This window comes from Fukomys damarensis, unplaced genomic scaffold, assembly GCF_012274545.1.
Source record: "Fukomys damarensis isolate Sample0158 unplaced genomic scaffold, DMR_v1.0_HiC HiC_scaffold_33, whole genome shotgun sequence".
NCBI lineage: Eukaryota > Metazoa > Chordata > Mammalia > Rodentia > Bathyergidae > Fukomys > Fukomys damarensis.
This window is the reverse complement of record NW_022900945.1, coordinates 25,966,991-25,978,760: the sequence shown is the minus strand read 5'-3', so window position 1 is coordinate 25,978,760 and position 11,770 is coordinate 25,966,991. Positions and strand designations below refer to the sequence as shown.

At 37.0% G+C, this 11,770-nt stretch overlaps 1 protein-coding gene across 1 annotated transcript in view; it reads left to right on the top strand.

Annotated features, from left to right (window-relative positions):
- The first annotated feature begins 2,271 nt into the window (after positions 1-2,271).
- Dipk1a (divergent protein kinase domain 1A) overlaps positions 2,272-11,770 on the top strand; it is a 28,593-nt gene continuing 19,094 nt past the window's right edge. Inside the window, exon 1 of the mRNA XM_010644907.3 lies at positions 2,272-2,416. Coding sequence (XP_010643209.1) covers positions 2,303-2,416 — 114 coding nt within the window. The 5' untranslated portion in view covers positions 2,272-2,302. The remainder of the gene's footprint in view (positions 2,417-11,770) is intronic.

Here is an 11,770-nt window from a genome sequence, read left to right as displayed (position 1 = left end):
GGAACTCACTACGCAGTCCAGGCTGGTTTTGAACTCACAGCGATCCTCCTGCCTCAGCCTCCCAAGTGCTGGGATTATAGGTGTGCACCGCCACACCCGGCATTCTTCAGATTTTCAGTGTCTCACAAATGTCTTTTTTTTTTTTTTTACTGTTTTTTTATTGAATCAGAGCTCCAAAAAAATTCAAAGTTTATGACTATTTGACATATTTCTTAAATGTTTTCTTTTTGGTACCAGGGATTGAACCCAGAATCTTGTACTTGTGAGGCAGGTGCAATTCCAGTGAGCTAAATCCCTGGCCCTCCTAAATGTTTTCTAAATCCTTAAGTTTCCCCTTCTCTCTCTTTTTCCCAATTGTAATTTGAAACTGAACTGTTTGGATTGAACGTTTCCCACAGCCTAGAATATGCCTCATAGTGTCACTTACTTAAGTGTCACTTGTGTCTGTCTCCACTGTTTCCTGTAAGCTGGTAGTTGAGTTAAAGGTTTGATCAGATTCAGATTCGGTTTTCTTTTTGGCAAGTCAATAAAGAAAGCAATAGCCAATGCCTGCATTGTTGACTTCTTAGGTAGTGACTTGCAAATTGACTCAGCTAACATTTGTTGAATATTTACTATGTGCCTAGCAACGTACTTGTGTTCTATAGTCATCGTGTCATTTAATCTAAACCTCATATTTCTAGTATGGACCCATTTTTATCTGAGGACCAGACCTCTTCTTAGATCTTAAATGTCCTTCAAGCAAACCCTTTAACATATATCCCATTGTCAATTATTTGATTTCATGTGTTTATCTGAATTTTCCTTTTAGATTCATTTAGAGCTACCCAACAATGTTTTTGCATTAAACACCTTTTAAATTTTTAATAAAGCTCAAAGACCTGGCATGTAACTATGAACTCATTGTACTCAAGCGTTTGGGCTTCACCATCTGTTAAAGACAGATCCCTCACAAACCCCAAATAGGGCCAAAAGAATTTAGTGTTTCCTGAGTCTCTTTTTCCTTTCCACTCATTGTCTTCTGCAAGTGCACTTACGGCTCTTTCATCTCTCTGCTTTCTTTGCATGCTTACAGTGCTCACAGTATCCTACTGTTTCCCAGTGTGAGAAAGTGGCTCGTGATTGTAAAAGCAAAATTAGCTTTTCATTGTTTGTTTATGCATCTTCAATTTAGTCTACTCAATTCTCTCCATAGTTCTCAGTACTACTGTTCATAAAATCAGACCATAAGCACTCCAGACCCAAAAAAGAATGTCAAATTATGTTGAACTATCACTTTGGATGATTAAACTGTTTGATACTGATTGATGGGCCAAATTGCAATTAGGTATCAGAGCACTGGAAGCAGAAGGAGACAATGCAAAGAGCATCCTATTGTGTGGCTTTGTGAGTTGACATGCAAGGAGTAATTTATTCTTTTTTTTTTTTATCCCAGGGCCAAACCTAGGGGTGCTCTAACATTGAGCCACATCCCCACCCCTTTTTATTTTGTTTTGTTTGTTGGTTGGTTGGTATAGGGACTCAAACTTGGGACCTTACACTTACAAGGCAGACAGCAGAACCACTGAGCTAAATAGCTGGCCCCTTATTTTGAACCATGAAGTAGCTAAATTTCCCAGGCTGGACTTGAACTTGAAATCCTCCTACCTCAGCCTCCCAAAGTAGAATTACAGGCATGGGCCACTATGCCCAGCTGAGCACTGTAATTTATTCTTCATAGATCTTAATTTGTCTCTGATCATTTGGTTGGCTGAATAGAAGGAATCTAAAGCCCTGGTGATACAATAAGAAAATAGGAATGACTGTGGAATTTGATTTCTTATTCTGGTTTTCACCATGAGACATTAGACAGCCGGATTCTTTGTTCTTATTTCTTTTACATAAAATTTAACATAACTATTCATAAAGACCTATAAAATTCTTATCTAAGAGAGTCTTTGCAAGCTCCTAGTAAATGGATTATATCTCTCTTTACCTCATCTTACACTGTAGCATGGTGCACGTGCTTGTGCTTAATAAGTAGCTTTTGATGATAGTGGCATTTGAAAGGTTATACATCTTAAAGGATATTTTGTTTCTTTTTTCCTTGGCAGGACCAAGAAGCTTCCTTTTCTAAGACCAGTGCTGTTTGGTCTTGGTGAAAGTGTACTTTGTTCTAAACTTGCCATATAAAAGCCTAATATATACTTAGTAATTCTAAGAAAGGAGGAAAATCACGTTCTGGGGCAGTGAATGCTGACTTGGTGCTGAATGAATGATTGTTGTGCTCTTTTACTCCCAGGCTCGCTTCTCGTATGTTCGGATGAAATATCTTTTCTTTTCCTGGTTGGTGGTTTTTGTTGGAAGCTGGATTATATATGTGCAGTATTCTACCTATACAGAACTATGCAGAGGAAAGGACTGTAAGAAAATAATAGTAAGTATTTTTAATTTTTCTGGTTTCCTGAAAAGCCTCTTAATAGCACACATTTACTACTTAACTGTTTTAAAAATAAAAGTTAACTTCTCAAGAGCATTGTGTTAAACATCTTGGCTTTTTGGTATGACTAAATTAGGAGTATTCATTACCTTGAAATATCCAGTACACAAAAAAATATATACTATATACTACAAATAAGTTAGTGTGAGAACATCCTTATTACACAGAAGGATTTTGGTTTTCAGATATATTTAAACTTCAGTTTATTCTAATTAGATGAGTTTTTTTAATATTTAGGATATAAAAGTGTTATTGATAAGCAAGTTTTCTGGAACATGTCTTTTAAATAAATAGAGTCATTCTTAAATACTAAATATTATATTAAAAGCATATATTTATTATTCATTTTCTCTCCTATTGGTTTACTATATATATGATATATATATCTATATGCTCCTAATAAATGGATTATATAGTATAGTGTGTGTGTGTGTGTATATATATAAGTGTTATTGATAAGCAAGTTTTCTGGAACATGTCTTTTAAATAAATAGAGTCATTCTTAAATACTAAATATTATATTAAAAGCATATATTTATTATTCATTTTCTCTCCTATTGGTTTACTATATATATGATATATATATCTATATGCTCCTAATAAATGGATTATATAGTATAGTGTGTGTGTGTGTGTATATATATATATATATATATATTTATATGTCAGAAAATCATGCTGTTAGTCAAAGATTTATAACAGTAATTGTTGGTTCCATGGCACTTGTATATTTTAAATGTGTTAAGATTTCAAGTAAATTTAAATTCCTGGTTTTTTATCAAGAGCTTCTACTATAAATATTAAAACATTTCTGAGATAAAGTATTTTATGTTATTTATTTAGCATTATTCATTTTCTTCTGTTTGTTTTGTGGTACTGGGGCTAAAACCCAGGACCTGGCATGCTAAGCAGGTACTGTACCACTGAGGTACACCCCCAGCTGTTAGAATTATATGTATGTATGTATATTTCTTGTTTGTTTTGGTTCTAGGGATTGAATCCAGGGCCTTTTACATGTTAGGCAAGCACTCTATCAGTGGGCTACATCTCTAACCCTTTATTTTTACTTTGCAATCAGGTCTTACTAAGTTGGCCAGCCTGGCCTCAGACTTGCAGTTGTCTTGCCTCACCTCCTGACTAGCTGAGATTACACAGTACCTGGCTTAGAATTATACTTTTCTTTTTTTGGTACCAGGGATCAAACTCAGGACTTTACACTTATGAGGCAGCTACAGCACCACTGAATTAAATCCCTGGCCCAATTATACTTTTAATAATAATGATTTTGGGATTCCATTGATTATAGATTATTAAAGACTGACTTTATGTATTGACTTTACCTTCACCACTTGGGCTAAGTATGTATATATAACAAGGGAACAAGAACTCTTGACCTTATAGAACTTATAGTTATACAGGGAAGAAAACGAGTAATCACAGTATGATAAATATTACAGTAGGAAGTGTTATGGAAACATACAGGAAGACCTGAGGTTTCCTAGAGTTCTAAGACAAAAAAAAAAAGTTTAACACTAGGTGCTCCATTAGTCAGGATTAAAAATAAAAATAAAATATTATTCAGAAGTATTATAGTCCCTTAAATAAGCAAGGGAAGAATCACTAACATGAGAAGCAGGAATGAATTAGTAAAGAAGATTTAAACATATCAATAATACATCTGTTTCAATTGGCCATTCCAGATTCATGAGGAATTTTAAGGTAGGAGGAACCTCTGGGCCCAGTTGACATATTAGGTACTATACGTGTTCATTTAATACCTAAAATAAAATTTGAACACCCCCAAAGTCCATTTTATAAATGCAGAAAAATGACCCAGGAAGAAAGAAGAATTGCTGAGCTGATGGAGTCAGAATTTGGCCCAATTCTTTCTCTCTGTAAAGTTCATATTCTTCCTACTATCCTATGTCAGAAGAGACTAACAGAGGAAGTTATAATCCAATAAAGCTAACAAAAAAGCCACAAAACCTATCTAGTCCCCTTCAGAGAAGAAGGAGAGAGCAGGAGTTATATAATCAATTATAATAACGTACAGTTTACCACATTATTTCAAATGTTTATTCCCCTCCAGAAGAGTACTTGCCTAGCATCTACAAGGCCCTGGGTTAGAGCCCCAATACTGAAAAACAAACCTGTGGATAAAATATTTTCCTGGTCAAATATATTTGGAAACATAGAATTAGACAAAAAAATAAATAAATAGATGACTTTCCCGAAGACTTCCCAGCATCTTTAATATAGTAATATGTATTACACATCTCCAAGAGAAACGAAATATACTTGAATAGAAAAAAATACATCCCAGCACCCGCCTTTCCAGGAAGGCTTGTTAGTATCATCTGGGGATCTTAGAAATATTATTCTAAGAGATTAAGTCAAAATTAAATGGATATGACTTTAAGTATCTTGTATTGATATAAAATATAAGGCACATATTGGTACGTATTCTGTCATAAGTGATTGAAGTGCCTCATTTTTCACTTTAATTTCCTTTTAACATAATTTATAAGAAATGGAAGCGGAATGTAATTATAGTATAATTTGATACTTGTCTTACTAAAACTTGAAAATAATGAAAAAGCTTTATAAGTTTAAAATACATCATTTTTCAAAGGCTGGCTTTAGAAACAATTACGGTTACTCTGCATTTGGAACCATGTTTTGTAAAGCTATCATAACCGGTAGTACTAAGGGCAGTATGGTAAGATAACATTAATATGCATAGAAACTATGGGGTTAGAACTAACCAGGAAAACAACATGTATGTATGTATTGTTTTTTTGGAACTGGGGATTGAACTCAGGTCCTTGCACTTGCAAGGCAGGCCACCGAACCGCTGAGCTAAATCCGCAGCCCAAAAACATGTATATTTAAATCTTCAAAGACCTAACATAATACTGAGGAATTACTTGATCAAGATCTGGGAGATTATTGAGATCCAAGAATGGTCAGCTAGTTTTAACAGTGAGCTTAGTTTTTGTGGCTGCCTTTGCCTGGAGATGTATACCCTGAAATACGGTTTTATGGGAGTAGGGAAATGAAAATCTAGTCCAGTCCAGTCAAAGGTGGGAACTCTGGTACAGTTTTCTCTTGGGCTGAGACTCAGAAAAGCTAAAGACCAGGAGTAATGTGAACTAAAAGAATTTCAGAATGGAGAGCTGATTTTGCAACTTCCTTTAAGCTGTGTAGATTTGTTGATTCTGAGCATAGGCAAAGAATTGGAGAAGGCTGGGAGTCGTGGTGCATATCTGTAATCAAGAGGCCGGAGCAGAAGGGTCTTCACAAACTCGAGGCCAGCCTGGGCTACATAGCAAGATCCTTTCTCAAAACACCAAAAGGTGGGGGGTGCAGTCTGATGAACGGAACTATAATCATGCACCACATAAGAACATTTCAGTCAACAACAGAATACATATACGATGATATATGCCATAAACCCTCTGTTTAGCAGGTTATACATTTTGGTTTGTGTAAATACCTTCTATGATGTTAGCATAATGATAAAATCACCTATCCATGAATTTCTCAGAAATATCCCAGTTGTTAAGTAATGCATAACTATATATTGCCCCAGAGCTGTTGCTGGGGACAAGAAACTGGCAGAGCCTTTGTAGAAAACTGACCTACCTCATGCATGCCACCAGTTATCCCACCAGAATATGTGCCAGTGGGTTCAATCCCCAGTGCTGAAAAAAGAAAGAAAAAAAAAAGGAAACATAAGCAGACATTTTGTATTTTGATGGTTTTACAAGATACAGATTAAAGTCTGAGTAAAGTTCATAACTTTAATGCCAGGCTATCAGTTTAAATCCCTGAGAGATATGCCCTTCAAACAAGGATAAGTCAAAATAGCTTGAGTTTTACCAGAGCTACAACCCAGCTTCAACTCAGCACAGCTCAGAATTGGGTTAAAATAATCAGCTGCCACTACATCTGCCTTTCTAGAGGGAAGGGAAACTCTCTGGAGCCATTATGTAAAGAAAAAAAAATTTTAAGAAATGCCAAAAAACAAAATTATATGACCCCAAACCAAGAGATTAACATAGACACTAAAATAGGTCCACAAATGATTTGGAGTCATTCAAAAAGAATTTCATGTTCAACTAAATAGGAAAACAGGTAGAGAGAATAAATAAAACAATGGATAATTTCAACAGAGAATTGTAATATATAAAAAAATTAGGAAGCTAGTTTGGATGTTCCTAAACAAAATGTTAAACATAGGATTACCATATGATCCAGCAATTCCACCTCTAGGTATGTACTAAAATAATTTAAAGCAGAAACTCAAACAGATACACATCAGTGTTTGTAGTAGTATTCTTAATAGCCAGAAAGAAGAAACAGCCCAATTTTCTGTTAGCAAATGACTGGATAAATAAATCACAGTACAAGTTAAGCATCCCTGATCCAAAATCCAAGGTGCCCTGAAATCCAATGTGCTCCATAAATCCAAAACTTTGTGCACTGATACAGCACTCAAAAAGTTTCAGATTTTATAGCATTTCTGATTTCAGACTTGTCTTTTTTGGGGGGGAGTTGAGACAGGGTCTCACTATGTAGTTGAGACTGACCTGGAACTCACTATGCAGTCCAGGATGGTCTCGAACTCACAGCAATCCTCCTGCCTCAGCCTCCCGAGTGCTGGGATTACAGGCATGCGCCACAATGCCTGGCTTCAGACTTTTCAATTAGGGATACTTAACTTGTAAAGTCTATACAAATATCCCCAAATATGAAAAACTCTGAGTTCAAATACTTCTGATCCCAATGATTTGAGATAAGGGATATTCAAATTGTATATACATACAACAAAATATGAATATGAATACAGCCTTTAAAAAGAATGAAATTCTGATGTGTGCTACAACATGGATAAACAATTGTAAACATTATTCTAAATGAAATAATCCAGATGCAAAAGGACAATATTATTACATCATTCCATGTATATGATGTAGTTAGAAGAACAGTTACATATAAATTGGGAGAAGGGTAAAGGTAGTTAAAGTGTTTAACGTTCTTACAATATAATAGAATAGGGTAAATTATCAATTAACTTTAGACTTTGATAATTCATGGATGCACATTATTTCTGGGATAACCTCTGGCATTGAAAAAGTATGTCATTTCCTAAGTAATATAGAGAAAATGGAATAAAAGAATATTTGGTTCAAAAGAGGCAAGAAAATAAAGTAGCAGTCCAGTCAGAATGGAAAACAGGTAGTAAGATGACAGATGTCACAGACTGACTCCCTTAGGAAACAGATTTAGAGACAGATTTGGCTGGAACAAGTCTATCAGGATGAGCCCTTGGGAACGACGTCTCTGGAGCGTGAGAAAGCAGCACGGGCCAGAGGGAGGAGTAAACAGTGCAGTGGCGCAGAGCTCTGCCAGCCCTACAGGGGACTCTGGAGCGAGATGACCTTGCAAGGTCCACACTTTGTACCCCCTTATGGATTACTCAGTGGATGCAGATTCCCACCTTCACATCCACCTCTGCAAGACGACGTGATCATGAGCAAGGCTGTACTCTACCTGAAAGAAAGTCTTAAAAGGAGCTCAGCTAAACTGTCTACTACCTCTCTTCCCAGAATCTAAGTGATTGAATGCTCCTGTCCTGAAGAAGGAGATGGGGGAGGGGCTTACTATGGCAATAGCTGTGGTATGTTCAAGCCCAAATACGTTGAAAATTATATTAAATGTAAATGCACCAGTTGTTTCAGTTAAAAGAAAAAAGATGATCAGCCTGATTTTTAAAAATAAAAATTTTATGTTTGTATTATGTTTCTATTACATCTGTAGGAGACACACCTAAAATGTAAAGATGTCAAAAGCCAGATTTTGTGGTACACTCCTGTAATCCCAGCACTCAGAAGGCTGAGGCAGGAGGATCACCACAAGTTTGAGGCCAGTCTACATTACATAGTGAATTCAAGGCCAGCCTGAACTACCAAGTGAGACCCTGTGTCAAAAACTAAAATAAAATATAAAGGTGTTGAAGATAAAAGAATAGAAAGCATGCAAATATCCAAATTCTAACAATACGTGTATGAATATATATATTTTTTATGTTGTATTTTATACAGACTATAGCCAGTGATGGTGAACCTTTTAGAGACTGAGGACCAGTCTGCAACCCAGAACCCACTTATTTATCACAATTGCCAACACTGCCATTAAACCTGAATACTGAGGTTTTAGTTTAGAAAAAACAACTCATATGAACATCTTTTGTCTTAAAAGATAACATACCTACCATAGGTTGTCACCACCACAGGACTGTGCTACCTTCTTTTCTTCTTTGTTTTGTTCAGTTGAACCTAAAGCCTTGTACATGCTAAGCACAAGCAGTACCGCTGAACTATACCCCCAGCTCATGTATATGTTTTCCCAGTACTAGCAATTGAACCCAGGGGCTTTGTGCTGAGGTACATTCCCAGCTCTTTTTATTTTGAGACGGTGTCTTACTATGTCACTGAATTGCCCAGGCTGGGCTTGAAGCTGTGCTTCTCCTACCTCAGCCTCCCAGAGTGCTAGAATTACTGGCATGATCCACCACACCCAACCCTTATACCTCTTTTGAAGTCTGAATTAGCCTTTCCTGGCTTGAAATACAACATTTTAAATTTGTTTCTCCCATGTTTCAGTTTTGCAATACCTAATTGCTTGGACTTTTTATAAATTATGGCAATATCTACACATTCTTCTTGTCCTGGTCATTCTTGTTTTGAAATGTGGAACCTAAACTAGTTCTTTCTTCCTCCCTATTACTACATGGACTACATGAACTGTTCTTTTATTTAAATAGCCTCAACTGAATCAAAGCATATAAAGTTGAGGAAATAGGTGCTTGACAAAGGATTACTGTATTATGTATATAAACATGGAGCAGATTTCACTCAGAATCCTCAATTAACATCTTTATGAACTAAAGGCGATTATAGAGACACAGAAGATCCAAAAGAGGATCCACAAATATTATTTACTAAATTTTTTTTTGTACCAGGGATCAAACCGGCCCTTGCACTTGCAAAGCAGGCACTGGAACCACTGAGCTAAATCCCTGGCCCTTTACTAAAATTTTAAAGTATAGCCTGGCATGGTGGCGCACACCTGTAATCCCAGCACTCGGGAGGCTGAGGCAGGAGGACTGCTGTGAGTTCGAGGCCAGCCTGGGCTACATAGTGAGTTCCAGGTCAGTCTCAACTACATAGTGAGACCTTGTCCCCGCCAAAAAAAAATAATAAAATTTTAAAGTATACATTATCTTATTCCCTTTGAGAGTTAGCAATGTTGATTTTATCTTTTTTCTGGTTCTTTTTTCCTGTTTTTAGTATTTTAATATTTATTTTCAAGGTAACTGCTATCATATAATCACTTTTTAGAAGATTCATTTTATTTGTTTGTTTCTTTGTTTTTTTTGAGACAGGGTCTCATTATGTAGTTGAGACTGACCTGGAACTCACTATGTAGTCCAGGCTGGTCTCCAACTCGCAGAGATCCTCCTGCCTCAGCTTCCCGAGTGCTGGGATTACAGGCCTGCGTCACCACACCAGGTTAGAAGATTCATTTTAGAAGAGGTATTTAGTCAGTAAATATTTACTGAATTCTTACTGCCTGTCAGTCATTATTCTAGGTGCTGGGGACACAGTGGTAAGTGAGTGAGATATACAGGGTCCATATTTTAGGAAGGTTCAATATATACAAGATATACAATAAAAGAAGTGCAATATATACAATAAAAACAAATAACAAATGCAGTGAGAAAAGATATGGTTGCAATATGTAATAGAGAATAGCTAGGGATACTCCCTTTATCAGAATGGTTGGGAAGTCACCTTGAAAAACTGGCATTTTGAACTGAAACCTGATGAGAAGAAAATCTGGGCAAAATGTATGTGAGGAAGGACCGTGAGTCCAGAGAATGAAGCAAGCTTAAGAAACCCAGTTGGGTTTCACATGTAGTTTAAGAAAGCTTGTCTTATTATTTTGGTCACACCATGTATATTTTAAGATACTGGATATTAATGGTGTGGTCCGCTGACTGTGAGGCACTTCTTAATTACCGATAGCTCTAACATGTGAGTCTCGGCTTATTGGAGAAAATACCAGGCTGGAATCAAAGCACCGGCCCCACCCTTTCTCATGACGCACCGTGTGCCCTCATTTCACTGCTTGCTTCAGCTGTTTCACAGGTGAGAAAAACATCTCTTCCCTGCCCACATCATACATTTCACGAGGATAAAGCAGAACTGAACCGACTAACCTGGCCGTCCAGCACTGAATGATGCTCTGATGTACCTACTGGATAGAGAGGACGTTCTCAAGCCCTTGACTTGCTTTGGTGTGACTTGGAACAAGTGTCCCAACACTTGTAACTGCTGTGTCCATCTCTGTAATTCAGAGGTGTCTCAGAAGACTGCTGTAGCTGTCCCAGTCGGGCATCGCCTCCAGGCTGAGATCAGGGTGTAGGGGTTGGGGATGACAGGATATCAGTAGGATTGGACAAACTGCTTACATTTGTTTAACTATCATAACCCGTCTTGGCTTACATAGCTTTCATCTCTGCCCATTTTTGGGTGAGGGGTCATATCTGCTTTTGTTGTTCAATGTTGTACACTTTGAAGTAAGAGAACTTCAGTGTTGACTTTGAACTTTGCCATTTCCAAGCTAAGTTTTAGCAAGTTATTTTTTGTAAAATAGTGATTATAAACCTCACAGGAGGTTTCAAAGATAAGATGAGTTCACATGTTAAAAGGCCTAACACTTAGTATTCCCTCTAGTTTCTGCCCTTAAGTTTGGCTGGGAAGATAAGACATCTACATACACCACACATGGTCAAATGGATCTGTCAGAATTCTACCAGAGAAGCAAACTAATATAAAGAGATTTATTGCAGGAATATGACTTATGTAGTTGTGGGGTCTAGCTAATCACCCCCAAATCTGTAGGATAGGTCATGAGGAAGGGCAGGCTGCAACTTGTGGGCATGGGTCAAAGAGGCTGTCTATATGCCGACTTTCTTCATTATCAGGGAAGTCACAGTACTGCTCTTAAAGCTCTTCAACTGAATGAATCAGGACCACCACTCCTGATTATCTAGAGTAATCTTTCTAGAAGTCAAGTATTTATGGAACTTAAGCACATCTACAAAATACCCCCACACTGGGCTGGGGATTTAGCTCAGTGGCACCATGCCTGCCTCACAAGCTCGAGGTTCTGAGTTCGATCCCTGGTACCACACACAAAAAAAAAAAAAAAAAAAAAGGA